The sequence below is a fragment of the Marmota monax genome, unplaced genomic scaffold (assembly GCF_021218885.2).
Source record: "Marmota monax isolate L192 unplaced genomic scaffold, Marmota_monax_Labrador192_F-V1.1 WCK01_AAM20220418_F8-fsc00087, whole genome shotgun sequence".
Lineage (NCBI taxonomy): Eukaryota > Metazoa > Chordata > Mammalia > Rodentia > Sciuridae > Marmota > Marmota monax.
In genome coordinates this window covers 5,565,564-5,591,771 of record NW_026693476.1, presented here as the reverse complement: position 1 = coordinate 5,591,771, position 26,208 = coordinate 5,565,564, and the positions used below count along the sequence as shown (strand labels likewise).

General features: G+C 37.0%; 2 protein-coding genes and 1 pseudogene across 2 annotated transcripts in view; 1 reads left to right on the top strand and 2 right to left on the bottom strand.

The window, feature by feature from the left end:
• Positions 1 to 3,632, bottom strand: part of Ptpn22 (protein tyrosine phosphatase non-receptor type 22) — a 53,621-nt gene extending 49,989 nt beyond the window's left edge. The window contains exon 1 of the mRNA XM_046458285.2: positions 3,406 to 3,632. Coding sequence (XP_046314241.1) covers positions 3,406 to 3,492 — 87 coding nt within the window. The 5' untranslated portion in view covers positions 3,493 to 3,632. The remainder of the gene's footprint in view (positions 1 to 3,405) is intronic.
• A 1,982-nt stretch (positions 3,633 to 5,614) lies between these two features.
• Positions 5,615 to 6,315, top strand: LOC124101981 (thioredoxin-related transmembrane protein 1-like; annotated as a pseudogene).
• A 5,258-nt stretch (positions 6,316 to 11,573) lies between these two features.
• On the bottom strand, positions 11,574 to 20,649 carry Bcl2l15 (BCL2 like 15). The gene is given in 5 exon segments (XM_046458270.2): positions 11,574 to 16,167; positions 17,191 to 17,320; positions 17,322 to 17,413; positions 18,778 to 18,899; positions 19,181 to 20,649. Coding segments are annotated over 5 exon segments (489 nt in total). The 5' UTR covers positions 19,308 to 20,649; the 3' UTR covers positions 11,574 to 16,149.
• Positions 20,650 to 26,208: the final 5,559 nt, after the last annotated feature.

Here is a 26,208-nt window from a genome sequence, read left to right as displayed (position 1 = left end):
AACTTTTTAGGGCTGAAGATGCCTGTAGTGCAGTGGTAGAACACTTGCCTCATATGCTCCAGGCTCAGAGTTTTTTGGGGGATGGTGGGGTATGGGGGATTGAACTCAGGGCTCAGGGGCACTTGACCACCGAGCCACATCCCCAGCCCTATTTTGTATTTTATTCAGAGACAGCATTTTACTGAGTTGCTTAGCCCCTTGCTATTGCTGAGGCTGGCTTTGAACTTGTGATCCTCCTGCTTCAGCCTCCCAAGCTACTGGGATTACAGGCATGCGCCACCACACCCAGCCCCAGAGCCCAATCTCTAGTACCACAAAAAGAATATTAAAGAAGAAGGAGGAGGAGAAGGAGAAGAAGAAAAAAAGAGGAAGGGGAAAAAAAGGCCCCACCAAATGTAGATCTAAAGAATTATGAAACATTAACTAGGGCCAGGCATGGTGGCACATGCCTGTAATCCCAGCCGCACAGGAGGCTGAGGCAGGAGGATTGTGAGTTCAAAGCCAGCCTCAGCAAAAGCAAGGTGTTAAGCAACTTAGCGAGACCCTGTCTCTTAAAAAATAAAATAAAAAAGTTAACTAGGTAAAGAGGAATGTGAGGAATGCTCAAGGCAGAGGGAAAGTATGCCACTGGAAAGTTTTGAATTTAGTTTAGTCCTGGCACAGAGAACAGACCTAAGCAGCATGGCATTTTACATCAGCTGTCACAGTAGGCCTGCCAGTTCCAGTTAAGTATATTGTGCTCTGCACAAAGATACATGGATAAGGCAGAAGTGAGGACTGAAATCTGAACCATGGAGGAGGGGAAAAGATGCACAGGGCATCTCTCCAGAAGAGGGATACCTTTTGGTAAGTCCCACAAAGAATACCACCTACATGTCACACAATCCTCAATTCTCAGAACATCACATGCTGGGAGAAGACATTAAAGGCTGAAGGTGGGGTGTGGGACATTACCAGGTGGAAAGCCCTCTGATCTAATGGCAGTATTTAGCTTGTCCAAATGAGCAATCTGACCCCGTTCACTTCCACCCCCACTCCCCCACTGCTATTCCTCTGGTGTCTCAGCTGAACCTTTAGGTGGGGCTCAGGGCGAGACTCTGTTTTTCCACTGGAGGACATGAGTCAGTGAACAGTGAGGTTCCACTTAATCACTACCCAAAAACAAGATTCTTAAAATCAGGAGCTAGAAAAGAAAGGAAGTGATTAATATAAAAGTCAGGATAGTGATTATCCCTGTGGCAAGGTGAGGTGGGTAGGTGGAGGGGGTCTGCTGGGGAAAGGATATATTGGGGTCTTCTGGAGTCTGACAGTGCTCTATTACTTGACTGGGTGGTTGCTTTATAATTATACTTACATGTCTTACATACTCTTCTAAATGTTATTATATTTTACTATTATAAACAACTAAAAGATACGAACTATTAAAAGTTCTTAAGAAAGGAAAAAAATGACCAAATTTATATTATTAAAAGATCACTTGGGTGTTGAACGGAAAAGTCATTGAAGGTGGGGAAAGGCTAGAAGCAATGAAACCAGTTAAAGGTAGCTGCTGTAATTTGGTAAGAGAGTATAATGACCTGAGCTTTAAAACGGTAAGATATTAGGAAAGCAGTCTGTACTATTTTTAAAAAATACAGTCAAAATAGAACAGAGGCTGGCACTGCCTGTCAGCTCACTTTTTGCCTCTATCCTTGGGAGAATCTAGATCAGGAATCACAATCTCAGAGCAGGCATGTGTCTACACAGACAAATATGCTCCTTACCTTCTCTTTGGTAAATCTCTTCAGAGAGGCTCAGAATGCCTGGCTAGTAGCAGTAGAAGCACATTTTTTTTTTTATGACACCATGATATTATTCCAAGTTGAACTAACATAGGGGTTTCCTATCATAACATCTCATCATTCATCCATAATATCTGATCACTGGAGACTTTACAAAGTATTTTATTATCTATTCTCTGGTACCAGAATGTTAGCTCTGGAGGGCAAAGACTTATTCATTTTGTTCGCTATTGTATTGCCTAGAACTGAACTTGATCCATGGTACATGCTCAATAAATATTACCAAATAACCCATATATATATATATATATATATATATATATTTTTTTTTTTTTTAAGTTGCCTAGGCTGGCCTGGAACTTGCAATCATTCTCACTCAGTTTTCTGAGTAGCTGAGACTACAAGTTTGCACCATAGCACACGACTCACATTTTATCACTATAGTCATTATTATTATTATTGATATTTAATCATCACAACAAATCTATAAAAATGATTAGGACATAAATTATTATCCCCATTTTATAAAATAGAAAATAAGAGATTGGGAACTGGGATTGTAGCTCACTGCTACAGTGATTGCTTATTATATGTATGGCACTGAGTTCGATCCTCAGCACCACATAAAAATAAAGGTATTATGTCCATCTACAACTAAAATATATGTATATGTAAATATATATATATATATATATATATATATATATACATATTTTTTTTTTTTTTTTAAACAGCGATTTGGGAAGATTAAGGAACATGTCAAATAGTCTACAATTTAACTGAAGTATCAGTTTTCTTGTTTTTTCCCTCTTTAGAGTGATTCTTATAGCTCTGAAATACAGCTGCAAGTATTCCAAAACACATGAGAGGTACTATCGGACATCCTATATTCACTGATGTGCCAGGTAATAGAGTGAATGAGGTCTATCCAACTTCCATTGCACCAATACCTACAGTTCCTTCAGAGGAAGGCATTGTTCCTCTGCAAAATCAATCTATCTGACCCAAGGCTACGCTCGTATTTCTCTCCATGGCCCTCACTTGTCTCTACTCCCTACCCCAGCCTTTCCACCTCTCTAAGCAATGTAAGCTAGGGAAACCCTGTTATTATAAAAACACATGTTTTAATATTTTTCTCATAGGAAAAAGAAAAGAAAAAAGTGACAATCAGTAGTTTTGATGCTTTTCAAAAACCTCTGTCATCCAAATGGCATCCCATGAGGAGGTTAAAAACAATATTCTATAAAAAATTAATTGTGCTCTCTTTCTTCTTAATATTAATTAAAATTAGTGATTTGAAGTATAAACCACAACTCTGATGCCTAGGGAACTCTGAATGTTCAATTAATATTACATTAGTATTTATACATCTGGAGTTGTGTTTTGCCTCTGTAGGATTTCCAAACTCTAAAACACTAGCAAACAGAATATTAAAAACAGTATTTTTAATAAAATACCTAAATGTATCAAAACCAGAGCAGTCAGACTTTTAGATTGCCCTCTTTCTTCTCCTTCAAGGTCTGATAATTACTTTGTCCTGAGAGCAATTTGGTCTAGAAGAGTTGAATCACTATAGTCAAATAGTGTATGTAACTACTCTGAGAGCGTCACACACAGGACTCACCAGAAACTCACTGGCAAACTCTTCTTTGTTAATTTTCTTGTTTTGGGCCTCATCCAGGAACTTCTGCAGAATTTCTCTTTGGTCCATGCTGCAGAGTAAGAGAAACAGTCTGTGAGTAGGTTAAGGGAGGGCATGTCAAATGTGTGTCATGGCCGAGACACCACCAAGAAGCCACTGCTGCTGCCTGAACATAGCATGCTGAAGGCTGTGGTTTACTGACTTCATCACAAGCTCTAGAGGAAATTAGTATGAAACCAGCCTCTGTGGTCACACAACAAAGCCATCATCTCACTCCAGGGCCCTAGCGCCTTCCTTCAACAAAGAAAGCTGGTTACAATTCAACTTTTTAACAAACAAGAGGCTAACCAGAACTTAAAATATTGTCTGCTTAGCTCTGAGACTGTTCCACCCCATCACCTTTAAGCAAAATTCATCTTTCTTTCTGCTTTCCAGAGAAAATGCAGAACTACAGTTCTCATGGATAACTTTTGCCTCTCCCCATTTTGTCAGTGAGTATAAAGGCTCTGTTGACATCTTGGTTTTTTTCATGTCCCATATGAACTCTACAAAGTTCAGTTAGGCCCAGAAAGGAAACTGTGTTTGGAGTGACACATCTTCTACCTGGACCGTTCTCCCAAAAGTTTCTTGTCAGTGTGATCAACAGTAAACTTCTGTTCATCAGAGAAGGATTTTTATTCAGAGCTTTTAAAATCTGCCATACAGACCTCATATTTTCTTTTGGATGAAGCAAAGTCAGCTGCTTCTAACAGTCTATGTCTCTCCCAGAGCTGGGGAAGTCCTGCACTCCATTAGGGAAGTATTGATTTCAGCACCTCTTCAACCCCCCAGCAGCTCTTTGAGCTTCACCTGGGTTCTGGACATAAAGGCCAAGAGCACTGGTCTACATGGAACCAGGAGCTAGTGGTCCTTGACAAGAGTACCTGACAAGGCAGCACAATATCTCCAGAATGTAATGCTGGCAAACAGTAACAAAAAGAAAGTAAAATCAACTACCTTTCTGACTACAGTGTGAATTCTAGGTCAAGCCTGAGAACCAGGCATATCTTTAGTACCAGCACCTCAAGAAGCTAAGGCAGGAGGATAGCTTGAGTCCAGGAGTTCAAATCTTGCCTGGGCAACATACACAGATTCTGTCTCAAAACAAACAAAGCCTGAAGAACAGTTTCTAGAGTAGACATTTTTACTCTGCAATGAATGTCTTAGAACAGATATTGTTTCAGGAAGTCATTCTGTATGTGTGGCATTGGCCCTGACAAACAGCTGTTCTTGAAAAAGCTTCAGTGCCTCAGTTTGCATAAATTCTCTCCTCAGTGGGTACAAATCCACCCAAGGTCTAATTCAGTGTGAGAACAAACCGAAATGAGCATATTATCTTGGTTCAATAAATGATATGAAAACAAAATTAGTCTGAAATAATCCTGAGGAAAACTGGGAAATATGTTGTTTGGACTTCCTCTATTTAAGATATTAGCAATCCTTTCTGTTTTCCCAACATTATTCAAACTCCCTTCAGGAAATCATGATTCTGAACATTACCAAGAGGCTGCATCCTCTTTATTGGGCCCAACAGTAAGAAAGGAGATAGTTGAGGTGTCTTGGTTACAGGCAACTTGAAGCCAATATTCCAAATAGTTTTGATCCCAGTCCACATAAATTAAAATGAACTATAATTCCTCAGCAATAATGTTGGAATATGATAATATTTCTCAGATTATCCCCACCTAGCATTAAGGTGACTTTCTTGCTGCTCTAAATAATGCAGTGTTTGACTATTTAAAAACACATAAAATATGGGAAAACTTTACATTAAAAAGAATACAAAATTTTAACCCATGCCTGTATTCTCAGAGACTCAGGAGGCTGAGGCGGGAAGACCACAAGTTCAGGGCCAGCCAAGGCAACTTAGTGAGGCCCTAAATAACTTAGTGAGAACCTGTCTCAAAACAAAAAATAAAAAAGGCCATGGTAAAAATGCCCCTGGGTTCAATTCCTAGTACAAAAAACAATTAAAATCACAATAAAATATATGTAGTGAAGCCTAAAAGATGAAAAAAAAAAAAAAAAGAGTCAATTGTGTGTAATGGAATTAAGGATGCTTTTAAACTTATACAACTTTCTTAATTAGAAAAAACTCATAGAAATTCATTAATTCATAGCACCCTCTGGGCATCTCATAGTTCCCCTAACCATGTTGGTGCTGTTGCTTAACTGGAGAGAGTTGCTGGAAGGAGAGTGGATGACAGAATTTCATGCACTTGGTGTCCTGTGTGTCAAAATCTTCAACCAAAATTGGAAAGTTTTGCCGAATGGAGAGAATTATTGAGGTTAACGTTGCAAAAGTAGATGTCACAGAGCAGACAGGACTGAGTTTATCACAACTGTTCTTTCTACAATTTATCATTGTAAAGATGGTGAATTTAGGCGCTATCTGGAATCAAGGGCTAAGAAGGACTCCATCAACTTTATAATCGAAAAGGAGTAAAGAACATTAAACCTGTTTCATCATGGTTTTGTCCAGGTTCTGTTCTACTTGCCACAACTATTTTATTGAAGACCTTGGATTACCAGTTTGGGGATCATACACACTTTTTGCTTTAGCAACTCTGCTTTCAGGACCGTTATTAGGACTTTGTATGATATTTATGGCGGACTGCCTTTGTCCTTCAAAAGCGCACAAACCACAGCCATACCCTTAAAAAAAAAAAAAAAAAAAAACCCTCATTACTAGAATTTTCTCAACCTTTGAAAAAAGTGGAGGAGGAACAAAAGGCTGATAAAGAAGATGTTTCAGAAGAGGAAGCTGAAAGTAAAGAAGAAACAAACAGACTTTTCACAGAATGCAAAAGACAATGCTCTGTGGGTCCATTGTTGTCCACTGGTAAATCCTAGTTAATTTTTTTTAAAATGAATGTTTTTCTCCTTTATTTATATGCAGTGCTAAGAATCGAACCCAGTTTTGTTATTTATTTATTTATTTATTAAATATTTATTTTTTAGTTGTAGCTAGACACAATATCTCTATTTTATTTATTTATTTTTTTTGTGGTGCTGAGGATCGAACCCAGGGCCTCACACATGCTAGGTGAGCGCTCTACTGCTGAGCCACAATCCCAGTCCAAATACCTTTTTTTAAAATGTTTATTTTTTAGTTTTAGGTGGACACAATATCTTTATTTTACATTGATGTGGTTGTGAAGATCGAACCCAGTGCCTCATGCATGCTAGGTGAGCACTCTACCACTGAGCCACAACCCAAGCCCCAGTTTTGTTATCTTAACATCATGATTTTAATAAAAACTGAAGATTGACCACTTTTTCTTTTTTGGTACTGGGGATTGAACCCAGGGACCCTCAACCACTGAGTCCCATCCCCATCTCTTTTTTATATGTTAATTAGAGACAGGGTCTTGCTGAATTATTAGGGCCTCTCTGAATTACTGAGGCTAGCTTTGAACTTGTGGTCCTTCAGCCTCCCAGGCCTCTGGGATTACAGGTGTGCACCAGGCCGTCTGGCTTGATCATTTGTTTTTATGTGAACTGTGACTTGCTTTATATAGTACAGGATTCAACCTAGATTGTTGGATTGAACAGTTTTCATTAAGAAAATAAAAGCAGGTATAAAAGTTTACAGTATTCAAGTGGATATGTCAAGAGCTATGCAATGTTTTGAACAACTAATAAAAAACAAAAACAAACAAACAAACAAAAAAAAACCATCATTGAGGTCCAAAAAAACAAAAACAAAAAACCAGCAACGAAAACATGATAAATATGCAACTACAAGATATCATCAATTTGAATGTATGAAATATGTCAAGAGCTATGTAATGTTTTGAACAACTAATAATAAAAAAAAGATATCAATTTGTTTAAATAAATTATGCTTTAAATTAAAAAAAAGTTTACAGTATGATTTAAGAGCATTATAGTTGTTTAAACAATGTATAATTTTGAAAAATCTGAAAAAGCAATAATATTTGTACATCTTTGTTTAATAATAACCTGTATCAAGTCTGAATTTTAAAAAATTACATTTCTCAAGGTTTGCATTATTGGAGTATTTAAGATTAGAGAAGATTTATCATTTGATACGATTTTTCTCAGTTTCACTGCGTGGGGAAAAAAAAAAAAAGAACATATATCCCATAAATGGGAACTTTTTGCCCAATGTCTTGAGAAATGTATATTTCAGTGATAACTCTGTGGTCTTTTAGAGATATAGTTAAAAATTTCCTCATTTTTAAAATTAGGCAACTAATAAAAAAACTACCTTGTTTTAATTATAGTTTTCTGCACATCATATACAGAATATGCTACTAATTGAGAAAGTTTTTATAAGCTTAGGTGTTCTCTTGATTCCTATAATTGTTAATTGCTTTATTTTCTGTTCCCTTGGTCAGTGTGTGGTTTGTATTTTTTAACTTGCCATGGATTATATACCTCAAATTAGATGATATAAACAGTATCACTATTATACTTACTGTTGGTAAATAGTACTTTTTTGTTGTTTCAAGTTGAAATTTACTGAGAGATCCATCGAACTGAGCTATATTGATAATTTGAAATTTTGGTCATTCACTCCAGATTTTACATTATTATTGTTGAACCTTGTCTTGAATTTTGTCCTTGTCTTGAATTTTGTTGTTTTGGTGTTTTTTGGTTTTTTTTTTTTTTTTTGGTATTAGGGATTGAACTCAGGGGCACTTGACCACTGAGCCAAATCCCCAGCCCTATTTTATATTTTATTAGAAACAGGGTCTCACTGAGTTGCTTAGCGCCTCACTCTTGCTAGGCTGGCTTTGAACTCATGATCGTCCTGCCTCAGCCTCCTGAGCTGCTGGGATTACAGGCATGTGCCATGGTGCCTGGCTTGAATATTTTGACTTTGTTCTTTTTCTTTTTTGGTTTTAATATAAAGGTGGACATTCTTGATTTATATATATATATATATATATATATATATATATATATATATATATATTTAGTTGTAAATGGACACAATACTTTTATTTTTTTATTTATTTTTATGTGGTGCTGAGACTCGAACCAAGTGTCTCACATGTGCAAGGCAAGTGCTCTACCACTGAGCCACAACCCCAGTCCCAACATTCCTGATTTTTATTTGACATAGAAAAGCTTTGGTATTTTATACTTCGGAAGTTCAAAGCTTAGTTTGATATAAAATAAAGTTTGCTTTCTATTTAGGAAAAAAAAACCTTTAAAAGTTTTATTAATTTGTTCAATAATTTTATTGAGTACCCACTAAATGCAAAACACTGTTAGTTCTGGATATACAATGTAAGAAAGCAGAAAATGGTAACATCCTTAACCAGTTAATAAAACATCTCAGAACTAAAGGTATTAGACATGATTACTGATAAGAATTGAAATATTCCAAACTAAATTATTTGCAGAGTAGCAAAGCATAATCCTAAAATGAAAATAATCTTCCATGTTCAAACAAATAAGATATATGGTTTCATAATCTGTCACCTTAGTAGTTCCTCACTATCATCAAAATTAGAACTTTATTCTTTATTAGATAAAAGTTAAAAGATACCTAATAAAACTTAAATCTTTTTTTTTTTTTTTTTGTGCTAGGGCTTAAACTTAGGGATGTTTTACTACTGAGCTACATCCCTAGTCCTTTTTATTCTGAGACAAGATCTTGTTAAGTTGCTGAGTGTCTTGCTCAGGCTGGTCTCAGACTAGTGATCCTTATGTCTCCAAAATTGCTGGGATTATAAGCATGCACCTCTGTGCTTGGCTAATCTATTTTTCCTCAACCCCCAATTTCAGAACACTCTTTTACAGTTTCCTTAGGGAAGGAAAAGAGAAATAAATGTAAGAAAGAAACTTTCTTAGATACTGCCATACATAGTTTTTTTTTTTTTAACCTCAAATCTAAGGATCTGTACATAGTGTCTTATTAGAATCGCAGCACTTTTTTTTTTTAAAGCAAGCAGCTATTCTTAGGAGTTGACTCTACTGTAAAACCAAAAGGTATAGAAACATTGTAAAATTACTAACCTCAAAAACCCACTTAGCTACAGGGCTATTTCCTGAGTAGACCACTCAAGTGAGCAAAAAACAAGCTTAAGGAGAAAACAAAACAAAATAACCTTTAGTCTTATTGTTAACAATCTGAGCTGTTATTTAGTTTTTTTTTTTTTTTTTTTTTTTTTTTTACATATTTCCTTCTATAGATACTAGATGGCAAGAAGAGCATAATGCTTTTCAAGGAAGATAGTGTTGATTCATTTGTATCTTATGGGAAGTTCAAGAGCTGCAGAGGGGAACCAAGTCATGCAACAAAGTTTGACAAATACTTAGAAGAATTTAAGATGAATCATTTAAACCAGTCTGGCATGGACCATAAGAAAGTGTTCTGAAATATGGGGTTGAGCAAAAATAGATTAGCCAGGCTCAGAGGTGCATGCAATGAAAAACTCATAAGCAATTTGCCAAAACCATCAAGGGTGAGCTCTAGGAGGGAGTGAAAGTGCAGATGTGCACTTGGAGGAGTTAAAATCTCACTGCTGCCTCTTATGTTCAGAAGGAAGAAGATAACAGGAGTGCCAGTCCCAGTCACCTGCTCCAACAAGAGGGTGGTGTGCCAGTTTGAGGGGAAATATCACCATCATGAAGGAATTAGGAATTAGAGAGCAGGAAAGTTTAAGGAGAATTACAGGGGGAAGTTATTAGGGCAAGATAAACTAATCAAATAGGAAAAACACTCCAGTTTCTCAGAACAACCTTCTATGAGGAGGCATGTTTTACCCTAGGGAAGCCACTTACCCGATCTTAGCTTTAGTTTCACAATTCTTACCTTTCCATATATCCCTGGGCCATTGATTCAATGTAGGCTATGGGCATTATCTATGAAACGCTCAGTCCCTTGTAAGCATTCTCTTGTTCACCAAGGCCTGTTGGTCCTTTCTCTTTAATGTCTTAGATTCAACTTGTCCTGTCTATTCTCATGTTAACTACCATTCCAGTTTTCACATCTGTTTTCCTGTAGCAATGAGCTCTTAGGTGATCTTCCATATATCTATATATATTCCAGTCTAGAGTCTCCTGGCAACAAAGGTAGATGAAAATTCTTTTATTTTTTTTTCTTTTTGGAGTTGTAGATGGATATCATTCCTTTATTTTGTTTATTTTTATGTGGTGCTGAGGATCGAACCCAGTGCCTCACATATGCTAGGTAAATGCTCTGCCACTGAACTACAGCCCCAGCCCCCAAATTCTTATATTTCACTTTAATACAAAAGTACCAAAATACTTACTGATAGGCTTTAGGAACAAATCCAGATTCCTCAGCTTGTTGCCAGATCCTTCCCCATCATCTGTCCCCACCCAACCTCTCCAATCACATCACCTACAGACTGTTCACCTACTACCACTTCTTTTGCTACTTCTTACCTTTACCCCTATCTTCCCAGCATGAAAATAAAGCCATAAAGTTCAGTCACCTGTTTTTTAAGACTCTTGCCCCTAACTCTATCTTGCCATGATCTTCTCTTAGTTTGGGCCCCTACAATATAAGTCTTTATATTCAGATATAGAAGTTTTTAAAATTATTCATATGCTTCTTGCTCCCCATAATTTTTTTTTAAAGAGAAACTTATTCCAAAGAGGGTATGCAAAATGCCATCTATAGTTTCAGGTATATCAAAGGCAATGATAGTGTCTTCCATGCATTTGTATAACTCACTGTACTCAACATGTCTTGAGCATACCTAAAAGAAATTTGTTGTGATAAAGTATGCTATATTAAGTGGTTTGGCTTTGGTGAAAAATCCACTTCATCTTGGTTTTTCATTACACTATTTACTCCAGGTCTCTATGCTGGCACAGTCTAGGTTTCCAGTCTCTGGCTGGGCCGTTTCACTATGCCAGGAGCAGATGGGCCTTCACTACAGGGAGGCCCAGGAACTTGGCAAAGAGCACTTCCCCAAATGCTGCTGCCCAAGTGGTAGGGCTACTGAGGCTCTGAGTCCAGCTCAGAAAGGCCAGAAAGAAATGACCTCCTTCAGCTCCAGAACAGACTTATTTTAAGAGAGAAACTTGTTCCAAAGAGGATATGCAAAATGCCACCTATAATTTCAGGTATATCAAAAGCAATGAAGAAGAGACTCATAAAATACCTATAATAAAGCTTGTTTAATTTGTCGTGTTTTTCACATTGTCCTCAGAAGAAAGGTCCCTTAATCTGCTGTTTATCATGACAACATTTTGAAACCTCATCAAGCTCTTCAGTTTACCTGCTACAGACTTCAGAGTCACCTTCCCATATTCCACATAGGGGATCATACTCTGCCCTTGGTTCCAAAAAAAACCCCAAGAGGCAAAAGTCAATTCATAACTTGCAATTGAAGCAATTTAACCTTTAAAAAATAGAGAGTCAGGACTCTTGGTGAGGCTTTGAATCTTGCTCAATGTATAATCAAACCTGAAGCTTCATTTTAATCACTTATTCATTTAATGAAGATTTATAACATCCATACACATGTGAGAGAATGGAGGAGAGGGGTGTTAGAGAAGTGTACAACTAAGTACCCATTAAGGATCCTGTTTTCTAATAGGAACAACAAATATACAAATAACTACAATTGAAGGCTATTTGTGAAAAGAACCATAAAAGTGATGCAAATAAGTGTAAAGAGCCAAAGATCACTTTTTGGGGGTTATCTATAGATAGCCTCTATGGAGGAAGTGATCATTGAGTTGGTCTTGAAGATTTCAATAGGTTGAGATGAGAAAAAGCAATATGAAACAGAAAGCAGTAGAGGCTAGAAAGGGCAGTTGGGGTCACATCCTGGGGGGATTTGAATCCCAGGCTGGTGGAAAGCCAGGAACCTTGCCATGCTGGGAATAGAACCCAGAGCCTCACACATGCTGGGCAAGTACTCTGCCACTGAGCCACATTCCAACCTCAAATTTCTTTTTAAAAAACAACTTTATTGAAGTAGTACTGACATACAACAAGCTACATATGTCAAACTGTACACTTTTGACATGTATGTATCCCATGAAACCATTACCTCAATCAAGATAATAAACATACTCAATTACCCTAAAAAGTTTTACTAAAGGATTTTAAGAGCATGGAAACAAACTAATGCTTCTGGAAAGTGTTTCTTTTCTTTTTAATATTATCTTTAGTTGTAGATGGACACAATATCTTTATTTATTTATTTATTTATTTGTTTGTTTGTTTGTTGTGCTGCGGATTGAACCCAGTGCTTCACACATGCAAGGCAAGCTCTCTGGTTAAAAAACAAAGCAAAACAAAAAACAGTGAGTAATGCTTTCTGACTCTGAGACCCACATATTATAAGGGAAGACAGGAAGGAATAAAAGAGGAAGATTAACTGGATGATTAGGACGAAAGAGGGAAAAGGGTAAAAATGACTGAGCCAGTTGGATGGCAATCTAGGAGAGTGTGAGATAAGAAAGGCATGCAGAAATAAGCATTAGTTTGTGGATTTGAGAAGAAGAAAAATAAATCATACTTAGGAATCACTCACATTGAGTGAAAGATGAAGCTCTAAGACTGACTTATGTATGTGAGAGACAAAATTAATGGAGGAAAAAAAAGCCAATCTAGAACCTTAGGAACTCCAAATCACAGGGGTTCCAAATTGCTAACAGTACAGTGTTAAATTATGCCAGGTACTAAGATGAGCCCTTTACAGAGTATATTGTTTCATATATCCATCACAATATTCTTATGAAGTAGTTACTAAATAATCTTTGTTTTACAGATGTGGAAAGTAAGGCACAGAGGAATTAGGTCACTTGCCCAAAGTCATATAATTACCCTACAGTGAAATTAAATTGTTAAAATTAGGCAATCGGAAGGCATTCATCATCTCTGAGCTAGACAAGGTCTTCTTCCAGCAGCCCAATCACTTAAGCTTTCCTAAGATGGGATGACCTAGCAACAGATGCAACATGAAGCCAGAGCTGCTTGACCCACTTGCCTGGTATAATCTCAAGGGGCACTGTATCTTCTAACCTCAATACACTGCGGTATAATTGGAACTAAATTCACAGTCTGATGTTTTATGGGGCAAAACAGGATGAAATAGGGAGCTGGTATGATAAGAGGGAAAAAAGAAAAAGGAGGGGCTGGCCTGACTTTTTTTGGTACCAGGATTGAACCCAGTGTCACTTTACCACTGAGACCCATCCCCAGCCCTTTCTATTTTTTATTTTGAAGCAGGGTCTCACTAAGTTGTTTGGGGCCTTGTTAAGTTGCTGAGGCTGGCTTTGAACTTGCAAAAGCCTGCCTCAGCCTCCTGAGCCACTGGGATTATAGGCATGTGCCACCATGCCCAGTTTACTATCCAATTTAGATTGCACTTGCTAAAACTGAGTTCAAATGCATAAACAGAATAATTTTATTTCATAAACAGCATTAGTCAAAGTGAAAATATTATGCTTTTGCCTAAGAGGTCAAATACCACAAAACTCACCATCTTGATTTTTATATAAGGGACTTAGATATATATCAACTGTCTTAGGTGGTAGTAAACATGGCTAATTTCTACTAAAAAGAAAAAAGAAATTTTGTCTCTGGATTATTAACCTATTGTGATTTTTTTCCAGGAATAGAAAAAATAAGTATTACATGGAAAAGCAAAAATATATTAACAGAACCGTATATTTACTTCTCTGCACTTAAAAGCCAGAGAGATGGCTGGCTGAGGGAGGGAAAGTAGTTAGCTTTGGTAAAATTCAGCCAAAGTCACAAACACCTGATTTAATAAGTACATATAGCAGTATTTTCTTCCTGACATTCAAGTAAATAGTCTGTTGTTGTTGTTGTTGTTTTAGAATCTGTAGCTGATGACTGCCTACTAATTGACTATATTTTTAAGGACTACTGTGAGACACACAGATCATAGAATAATTTTTACTTACAATCACTTTCGCTTGTAAGGCCAAAGAAATATATACCTTTTATCAGAAACTCAGGAACCACAGAGCTCTCTGATTGACTGAAGCCTCTCTCCTGGGCATGGTAGCACATGCCTGTAATCCCAGAGGCTTAGAATGCTGAGGCAGGAGAATTGCAAGTTCAAAAGCCAGCCTTAGCAACTAGGCAAGGCCCTAAGCAGTTTAGTGAGACCCTGTCTCAAAATTAAAAAATAAATAAATAAAAAGAACTGGGGATATGGCTCAGTGTGTGAGCACCCCTGGGTTCAATCCCTGGTACCTAAAAAAAATTTAAAAAACAAAAATAAGACACCTTCAAACTAAGTTCTGAAAAAAGGGCTTAGTAACTTTGAGTTTAATTCCTAATTACAACTGTGTTTATAGAAATTATCAGAACTGTAACAAAGTTTAAAATTACTCCAGAAGAAATGTTCATTTAGCTCTAGAGCAGAGATCAGCAAACTTTTCCTGTAGAGTCAGCTAGTAAATATTTTAGACTCGATAGGCCACATGGTGTCTGCCCTAACTATTCAACTCTATTGTTGTAGTGTTAAGGCAGCCACAGACAATATATAGACAAATGAGTGACATTACATTCCAATAACACTTATTTATAAAAAAAAAAAAAAAAAAAAAAAGAAAGAAAGAAAAAGAAAAAGAGCAGGATAGATTTGGCCTATGGCTTGTAATTTTTCAACTTTTTTTCTAAAGTGATGGTTCTCAAACTCTATGTGCATTAGAATCACCTATGGAGTTGAAATGATAGGTTCCCAGGCCCCAGTCTCCACTCCTACAAAATCAAAATTTCTAGGGGTGGGACTTGGGAATCAGCAATTTAATAAGACTCACAAGTGCTAGGTGGACCATACTTTTAAAAACTCTGGCCAGGCCCATTGGATCACTTATGTAATCCCAGCAACTCAGGAGGCTAAGATAGGAGAATTGCAAGTTTGAGGCTAGCCTCAGCAATTTAGTGAGGCTCTAAGCAACTTAGTAAGACCCTGTCTCAAAAAATGAAAAGGTCTGCAGATATAGCTTAGTGGTAAAGCACCCCAGGGTTCAATCTCCAGTACAAAAAACAACAAACAAAAACTCTGTGGTACGCAACTAGCTTCATCTAAACTGGGGTGGCCCTACAGTCCTAAATGTGGGTTGGCACTTCCTACATCCTGTGGTAATAAAAATGCAATAATTTTTAATCTTCCTTTGACCTTTTCTAGTAAAAGGCTAAATGAACAAACTGCAATTTTTGGCTTTCAGCCTCTAAAATACATAAAATTAATTCTGCTCAGATGAAATTTAGGGATAAATTTGAGAGAAAATCAACTTGAAATAATGTAAGATTTTTCAACCAAAAGTCTCCCTTTAGATTGCAAAATTAGTAGACAAGATCCTTACCAAAATACAGGGCTAAATCTGAAAGAATAATTTCTAGTGTTCTCTGTTTCCTCCAAAATATCTCCAGCAAAGGCCTGTCCTGTTGCCTAGAAGTTTACTCATAACAAGTCATTACTTTGTGTCTGGAGGTCTCTGCTTCAACAAAATCTCATTAAAATTCATGTAAAGAAAGAAAGTATAAAATCTCCGTAGGCTTCTGGGAGTTTCTCCTAACTTTAATAATCAGTAGAAAATTACTTATTCAGCTAAGTTCAATTCTGCCAGATGAAGTGAGTTGTTTTGATTTTTTTTTTTTTTTGGTCCATTTTAATTGCCAGAAATCAGTCCCTGTTCAGTCAAAGAGGAAGTGATGTTGGTCTGGGGAATAATTCCACTTCTTCAGCTCTCCAGATTTTCCTAGGAAGAATAGTGAAAATCCTATAGTCAAAGAATGGTCTTTAAAAACTTCCTAAGTGTCAGGAGTTTGATGCATTACCTGTAAATCCCAGAACCTCAGGAGGCTAAGGCAAGAGGATCCCAAACTTGTAGCCAGCCTCAGCTACTTAGTGAGGGCCTAAGCAATTTAGTAAGACCCTATTTCAAAATAAAAAAATCAAAAGGGCTAGGGATGTAGCTCAGTGATTAAGCACCCCTGGGTTCAATCCCAATCTCCCCCATCCCCCCAAAAAAATTTCCTAAGAAATCAGTGAATGATCTGTAGATAATCTAGGGAACAATTTTGTTTTTTAATTTTTAAAAATTTATTTGGTGGTGGGGATTGAACTGAGGGGTGCTGTACTGAGTTACAGTTTTATTTTTTATTTTGAGACAGTGTCTCACTAAATTGCTCTTGTTGACCTCAAACTTGCAATTCTCCTTCCTCAGCCTCCCAAATTCTTGAGGTTATAGGCACCCCCCACACACTGCTCCTCACCCCACATCCTAGAAATAGAGAAACACTCTATGATAGCAGAGGTTTCAACAATTACTAAGACCTAGGCTTAGAATGTCTTTTAGTTACCACTATAACAGTTGAGATAAACTGCTTTTTTGTTAGATAATATTAAAGTTCTGAATTTCCTTAAAACACATTTAAGGATGTTAGAAAAAAAAGACCCAGAAATTCACCAGGGAACAGACTGAAGCCAAGCAGAGATTAGAACTCTACCAACAGTATACTTCATATATATGATTATTGGAAGGAAGTGGAGATGAATATAGTCTGTAGACAACACTTTAGGCAGTATGACTCCGGAGCCCAACCCCCACAGGCTGAGCTTTCTTCTACTCCCCTTTCCCATGGCAACAATTTTAGCCAAGTAGGGAGGCCTGTTTTCTGGCTTGGTTTCCAATTTACAAAAAGGGTCATAGTTAGAGTCCCAGGTATTAATACCAAACAGTGCAGGTGCATAGCAAAGGTAGGGGCCCCAACATACTTACCCATCCCCCCTGGCCTTGAATGAACTCTCGGATGGCTTGGTTCCCATTGATCATACTCGTCATGGGGACAGCCATCTGTCTCACCACTTCAGGAGCCACATGGGCCGCATATTCAAAAAGTTTCACTGACTGCCAGAAAGGCTCTCTCATAAACTAGGCTGGAATCCTGAGCACACCAGGCCTTGCTGAGGAACTGCACTGTGTCTTGGAGTACAGCTCCTACCTGAGGAGAGAGAGGATCTATCAGTAGAGTACATCACTCAAAAAGTACAGGAGACTGCCAATACAGGAATCCAGTAGAGAAAGTGCCTCCCAAAGAGTGGCCAATGTGCCATTGGTGATACCTGAAGTAATATTAGGGGACAGATGGATAAACTTTTCTCCTTTTAACATTTTAATGAGTATTAGAAAAACATGGAAATAGCCCATCAGATCCATGGTTTCAGATTGCTTAGGATGAATAAAATGAAAGAAAAATGACTTTTGAAAGAAAAATATTAAGTACATGAAAGTACAGTAGGCCAAATTGTAAAGGTATTGTTTGCATGACTAAGAAAATTCTAGGCAACTCTAAAGTAAAAGAAAAAAGAAACAAAGCTCTTCCTTTTCATCTTTCCTTTCCCCTTTCCAAATGACTTCATCCAAAAGCCATTAGGTGGAGCCAAACATGGCCTTTTGGGGTTTGGGGAACTAACAGTGGTCAGAGGAAGGTGTCAAGAGTCCAAACAAGTTAAGAAGGGAATCACATGGAAGGGGACCCAGATCTAAGTTTCTGAACATCGTTTTTTCATTAAAAGAAACACAGCTCCCTGGAGAATGGATGACTCCAGACAGCATGGAAAGTAAAGATCTTCTACTAGAAATTAAAGAAGTACTCAAAGTATGGTACACATAAAAGAGTCATGGTCCTAATCAAAAGGAGTCTCACCAGAGAAATACGAGACAATTTGAGCATCTAAATAATGATAGTAACAGATGATAACTTCCTGTTGAGTAATGTGGATATTTGAATAATGTGGAAATTCATAAGTTGTAGTGATATAAAAGTAAACAGATTGAAATTTTGATGGGTTATAGGATATTTACATAGTTGCAAAGTACCTCTTTATAAAACTTATTAATTACACAGGGGAAAAGAGTAAACTTCACAGTGGAAAAGCAAAATAAAATGGGGCAAAATAAAATCTTGTGTCAATTGATAGGATGCACCAGGTGTGGTGGCATACACCTGTAATCCCAGCAACTCAGGAGGCTGAGGCAGGAGGATTGAAAGTTCAAGGTCAGCCTTAGCAATTTAATGAGGCCCTAAGCAACTTAGCAAGACCCTATTTCAAAATAAAAAATAAAAAGGACTGGAGATATCACTCAGTGGTAAAGTATACCTGTGTTTAATCCCCAGTACTAAAAAAAGAAAAGAAAAAAAAAAAAAAAAAGAATGGGCAATGGGCATTTCCTGCTGTATCCCCTTAGATAAATATAAGCCCTCAAATCTTTCACAGGACATTCCTAGTCACAGTTTATATAGTAAGAAAAGGAGGTTTGAAATAGAAAAGAGTAAAAAACAATAGCAAGAAGTAAACAATTGACCTGTCCCTGAATGGTTTTTGCAATGACATTTTTAGCAGGAGCTTCCAATTCTCCATTGAATTGGTCACCCAACATCCGAAGTCGACCAGCAATGATAGCCACATCAAAGCAGCAAGCCTCTCCTAAGAAAGAGGAAACAAATTGGTCACAATGCTTGATGGAATAAGTATCAGGAATCTGGGCAAAGGGGAAAACTTCTCTAGTCTTTTAAACAATTTCTCCCCAAGAACTTCAATGTGCTATCAACACCAGTAGTCAGAAAATTTACCTTCACTGAGAATCTCTTTCCCTTCAGGGGTTGCTAGAAATTTAGAGTTTACTTAAGATGAAATTAAAAAAAAAAAAAAAGTACACTCAGATTCTCTGGTTCATTGTAATCACCATCTCAGGTCAGGAGCCTTACCTGAGTCAGGTTCGTCTATGGAGCCCAGGTCCCGGTTGGCAATGTGCAATGTTGGGCTCAGGAAGTTTGTGAGTAGAGTGTTCACGATGCATTCTGTTTGTTCCTCAAAAGTTTTGGGACTCTTCATTTTAGATGTTTGCTATTAAATTTTGCTCTTCCACAAAACAAGCAGTTTTCAGCTCAACAGGAAGTTAGAAATACTGGTAAACCAGCAGATGTGTCCACAGCTTGTACTTTCCTAACTGAATTTGTAGTTCTGGAAACTTTTTTCCACCAGCTTTCTTTAGAAATAGCTGATCAGAAAGGTGGGACTTCTCTTAAGAGAAGGGCTGAACTGTAGCTCAGTGGTAGAGCATTTGCCTAGCAAATGGAACTGGGGAGTCTTGTTGAAGACTTTCAGTTCCTTAGCTCAGAATCACACCCTAGCCAGTATACATAGAGTAATGAATAACTTTTATTGTTAGATAGCCAATTTAGATCTGAGATCAAGTTGAGGAAGAGTCTCTTGGGTAATTTCATTAAGAAATACTTCCTGTTAGGTTTTGTGTATATTGTAATTTAAAGGAAGTTTTTGAAGAGATCAACATTCAACTTCTGATTATAGTACTTACTGGACATAATTATACAGTGATTATTTACTGAGCACCTATATGTAGTAAGAAATGATACTTGACACAAATAACACAGAAAATGACACATAACACACAAAATGAGATTATAATAGGGAAGCAAACCTAGGGGATTGGGAAGGCTTCCTTAAGAGTGGTAACATCAGAGATGAGTTCTGAAGGAGATTCACCAGGCAAAAAAGGAGAAATTAAGACTATTTGAGGTGGAAGGGAAAGCACACATAATGACTAAGAGGTGGAAAAATCCCAACTTAAATGTTTGATGAATCATAAATAGTGATTATACAAAACATAGGGAAATTGTGAGAATTAAATAATGTTATGGGGATTATCTTAAGTGTCAGGTATGCATCAAATGTTAAGGATCTTCCTTTTAGCCTAAGGCCTACTGACCAAGGTGAAAGAGAACAGAAATTCACTAACAAGAGAATTTTCCCGAAGGATTAAATTCCATTATTGTTTTAAGAGATCTGAGGATTAGACACTTACCTGTGATGGCTGCATTCTTAATTTTGCTAAATCCAGATTTTGGGTCTGCATCTTAGAAGCATCACTCAAACCTATTAACAACCCTATCATTTAAACCTGTCTGACCTGATAAAATTATTAACAGCCCTAACTAATGAGATTCAAGCATAAATAGCAAGTCAATTACTCAGAATAATCAGAGCCAATCTTGTTGTCTGTTCCACACTAAAAGTACAAATGACTACTACACGCTTATTAAAATAGCCAAGTCTAGAATACTGACAACACCAAATGCTGGTAAGGATATGTAGTAATAGGAATTCTCATTAATTGCTGGTGGGAATGCAAAATGATATAGCCACTTTGGAAGAGCTTTTTATAAAATTAAACATACTCACTTTATCATATAATCAGCCAACTCACTCCTTGGTATTTACCTTAAGGAATGAAAACTTATATCTACACACACACACAAAAAAAAAACCCTGCACATAAATATTTATGAAAACTTTATTCATAACTGCTCAAATTAGGAGGCAATGAAGATGTCCTTCAGTAGATTAATAGGGATGAATAAACATTAAACACATCCAGACAATAAGATATTATTAAACACTAAAAAGAAATGAGCCATCAAGTAATGAAAAGACAAGGAGGGCTGGGCATGGTGGTGCACTCCTGTAATCCCAGCAGCTTGGGAGGCTGAGGCAGGAGCATCACAAGTTCAAAGCCGGCTTCAGCAACTTAGTGATGCCCTAAGCAACTCAGTGAGACTCTGCTTAAAAATAAACAATAAAAAAGGATTGGGGATGTGGCTCAGTCCTGCTAGGTCCAATCCCTTGTACCTCCAACCCACCCCCACCCCAAAAAAAATGACAAGGAAGAATTTAGATGACTAGACTTCAAGTGATAGATAATTGATGAGGCAAATTCATCAGTTGTAACAGTTATATGGTTGGGGATGTTAATAGTGAGGAAGACTGTATATATAAGAGCAGGGAGTATATGAGAAACATCTATACTTTAAATTTTGCTGTGAACCTGAAATTGCTTTTTATTTACTTATTCATCTTAGGTATTGGGGATTGAACCCAGGGGAGCTCTACTTTGAGCTACAACCACAGCCCTTTTTATTTTTTAAAATTTAAATTTTTAAAAATTTAAGACAAGGTCCAAGTTGCCAAGACTGACCTCAAACTTGGATCCTCCTACCTCACTACCTCAGCCTTCTGAGTTGCTGGGATACTGAGTGTGCCACCACACCTAGTCCTAAAAATGCTTAAAAAATACACACACACACACACACACACACACACATATATATCTTTAGTGTTGGGGCTGTAGCTCAGTGGTAGAGCATTTACCTAGCACAGTGAGGAACTGGATTTGATCCTCAGCACCACATAAAAACACATAAATAAAAGGTTAAATTCTTAAAAAAAAATCTTTAAAATAAATCATAAATCGCTTTTGCACTAGGAAGAGAAATTAAGTTCCTTTGTAGCTAGAGGGCCAATTTCATTTGTTATCATCTATCACTCATCCTCTTTATAAGACAAAAAGACTGAAACTTGAGTTAATACTAATAGTTTTAAGACCTTTAACATCAAAAGAGCCCTCAGAGTTTTGTATTTCTGAGTTGGGTTTGACATGTGGCTAAGGATGTGGAGTGAAAACTGCAAAAACTCTGTGAATCAATATGTATTTCTAAGAAAAGCCTTACCTATCATGGTATCTGTTTGTGATTTTCTTATATCAAGTGCATTCATGAATTAGATTACAAAGTCTATTACAAAAAAAGGGAATGTTAGTCTAATTGACTTATTTTACCTCAAACTCCTCATTTCACTGTTGATACGCTTATGGAAAATGCCATCTTTGGAACCTAATCTTGATGGCTTTGCATTATTTCATATAAGCAATGTTGTAAGGCTATAGAAACAGGACAGGCTTTAATGGGCAGTGTGGAATAAATTTTCATCCTTTGTTTACTTCACTTTGGGCCTTCAGTGTAGCACCCTTCCAAACTATCCTTTCCCCTCAACCCACAGACTTTCACCCCTGAAGTCTTACTACTGCACTCCTAATTATTACTGAAAAATTGTGAAGCCAGAATTTGGTATTATTACTTGTTTCTCTTGCCTCCCTCTGGCCAGAACAATTTATGTCCCTCCTGGAAAAACTTTTTCTTATCATATTATCCTGGATGGAAGTCCAGGATCTTGTCATTTGCACCAAATGTATATGTGGATGAATCCTAGGGTGCAGTTCTTCTCAGCATGGAAACCTATAAAAAACAAGTCATATGTCTCCTCTCCCCTAACCACCCAATATCTGAGAAAGGGACACAATAATTCTAATAGAAATCCCATTCAAAAAGAGGGAGAATGGAGACATATTACAATCATTGGTCCACAACTATAAGATTATGATCAGTAATCATGAAGTGACTGCCTCTGCCATGTTCCACACCATGTCTTCCTGGGCACTCATTATATAAGTTACATACTGATTACTTATTAACTTAGGCTAACATTAGAAGACTATTATTCTCAGAACACAGTATCAACTACCCTCAAGGACTTTTAAAGAAAAGCATCAAGGGGGCTGGGGTTGTGGCTCAGCGGTAGAGTGCTCACTAGCATGTGTGAGGCACTGGGTTCGATCCTCAGCATAAAATAAAGGTATTATGTCCAACTACAACTAAAAAATATTTTTTAAAAAAGGTAAGCATCCACTTACATCACACCATCAAACTAGACGTATGAGCTGGGTGTGATGGTGTGTGCCTGTAATCCCACTGATAGGAACTGAGGTCTTAAGCACTTTCAGAAGACCCTGTCTCAAAAAATACAAAGGAGCTGGGATATCACTCAGTAGTAAGGTACCCCTGGGTCCAATCCCTAGTACTTTAGTGGGTTTTTAAGCAGCAAAAACACAAAAATCCACATGTATGCAGATGCTAGATATAGTTCCTAAGGGCAAGAAACATTTAAGAATTAACTTCATAGGATACTTGAACTTTGGTCATATTGTTTATAAATTATTAAAACCAAACTACAACACCACATGATACCATAAATACATACAATGTAAATATGTATGTACCAGTTTAAAAAAAAAAAACTAAAAAAGAAAAATGGAAAAAAAAAACAAGCTACAGAAAAAAATCAATTCTTCATTATTTTTTAAGTATATATATATTTTTAGTTGCAGATGGACATAATGCCTTTTTATTTATTTATTTATATGCGATGCTGAGGATAGAACCCAGTGCTTCATACATTCCAGACAAGTGCACTACCACTGAGCCACAATCCCAGCCCTTCACTAATTATTGAAACCAAGGGTGCGTAACCACTGAAACACATCCCCAGCCCTTTTTATTGAGTTGCTGAGGCTGGTCTTGAATTTGTGATCCTCCTGCCTCAGTCTCCCAAGCTGCTGGAATTACAGATGTGTGCCATCACACCTCTCCACTGAGAAAATTTTATAAATACACTTTCCAGAAACAATTTCATACTCTGCTATATATGCTTCTTTTATTACAAAAAGCAATCAAGTTAGAACTTATTCTTTTAAAAGCTCCAGTAGTTGGGATCACTTTAGGTTAAAAACAATTTTTCCCCCTATACTGGGGATTGAACTCAGTGGCACTTTATCACTGAGGTACATCCTTAGCCCTTTTTAGTTTTTATTTTGAGACCGGGTCTTGCTAAGTTGCCCAGGCTAGATTTGAACTTTCAATCTTTCTGCTTCAGGCTCTGATTACAGGCATGTACCACTGAGCCTCGCGTGCTTTAGTAACATTTATTCAACCGGTGAGTCATATAAAAATTTCTTTAGGTTAACAATTCAATTATAGTCTTAAATTTTGTTTTATTGGTACTAGGGATTGAAGCCAGGGCACTTTATCATTGATCCACATCCCCAGTCCTTTTTATTTTGAGATAGGACCTGGATAAGTTGTTTAGAGCCTAAGTTGCTGAGGCTGACCTTGAACTTGAAATCCAGCCTCCCAAGTTTACAGGCATGTGCTACCAAACCTGGCTGCAGTAGTTCGTTTTAAAAAGTCAAGTTCTAAACCTATATCCTATTTTCTTGCCATACTTTAAATTGGAAGCACTTCACACTTCATTTCTCATAATACCTTAACTAGACATTCACGGATTAACTGAACAAATAAAAATACGGGAAAAAAGCAATTCTGAAGAAGTTCTCATTTCTCCCTTTCCATTTCCAGGGGATTTATAATCTAGATTAATGATTCTCAAATGGGAGCAATGTTGCCCCCCGCCCAAGGTCCTTTAGAAATGTCTGGAGACATTTTTAGTTGTCACAACACAATGTCTACTGGCATCCATTACGTAGAAGCCCAGAGTTTCTGCCAACAATTATCTTATAATGCACAGGAAACAAATTATCCTTCCACAGCAAATTATCCTCCCATAACAAATTATCCTTCCCCAAATGTCAAAACTGCCACTTTTAAGAAGTCCTGGTCTAGATGAAATTCCATTATTTTCTCTACAATTGATACAATATAATAAAGCAGCAATCTCAAAACACTATTGGAATCTTAATTACTTACAGTCAATTACTATTTACGGAGTAATATTATGTGGCAGGCACCATGAACACAGAAGGAAAGACATCCACTGTTCATAAATTGTCCAGTGGGGCGAGAAGACCCTTTAATAAACAACTTAAAAAGTTCAGGCTCTTACTAGAAAATTCAATATTATTATGTACTCCTGTGAAGAACACATAGTTGAGAAAAGTGACAAGCAAAAATTTATCTAAAGCACATGGAGTTTATAAATCTAGGTGTAGAAGTCTTGGAATTAAGCTGGATGATGAAGACCACATACTTGGGCAATGTTATATGAAGTCCTTGAAGATACTCCTTAATTAAACTCCATGTTCAAGTTATGCTCTCTGATTTTATTGAAGAACCCAATAAGAAAACATAGCTGGGAGCAGTGGCACACTCCTATAATCCCAGTAATTCAGGTGGCTGAGGTAGGAGATTACAAGTATAAGGCCAGCCTCAGCAACTTGTGAGACCCTGTCTCAAAATTTCAAAAAGGGGTTTGGGGGTGCTGGGGTTGTGGCTCAGTGGTAGAGCGCTTGCCTCGCACGTGCGAGACCCTGGGTTCAATCCTCAGCACCACATAAAAATAAATAAGTAAAATAAAAGTACTGTATCCAACTACAACTAAAAAATAAATATTTTTTAAAAGATGGGGGGGTGGTTGGGTTATGGCCCAGCGGTAGAGCAAATGCCTAGCATGTTTGAGGCACTGGGTTCAATCTCCAGCACCACATATAAATATATAAAATAAAGGTCTGTTGATAACTAAAAAAATATTAACTAAAATATATTAATTTTTTTTTTTTTTAAAAAGGACTAGAGATTTAGCTCAGTGGTAAAGTAAGTGCCCCTGGGTTCAATCCCCAGTACCCCTCCTGCAAAAAAAAGTCATGTGAAAGTTTTACTAATTTCCTATAGGTATATGTGTGTATATATATATATATATATATATATATATATATATATATATATATATATATATGGCTTTGTGCCCATCTAAATGAAACTATAAATAAATTTCTCTTTGAAATTAAAAATGGAAAATTTCTTCCTCTTTGATGACAATTATATGTTTCCTTTCACTATGACTGCCTAGACATCTATAGAGTCACAGCTGAGACACACTATGTCTGTCGACCCTTTTAGCCTAAACATTTGTATATTTCCCCATCCCAACCCAATTGGCCTTAACCAATATTTTCATTTTCCCCTTACTGGATAGTTTAGTCTTCTTTATATTTTACCATTATTTATTAGAACTGTTTTTTGTATTAGTGGTCTCAACGTACAAGATGTAATTGGTATGAATAAAATAAAAAGTGAGGACAAGAGATAAG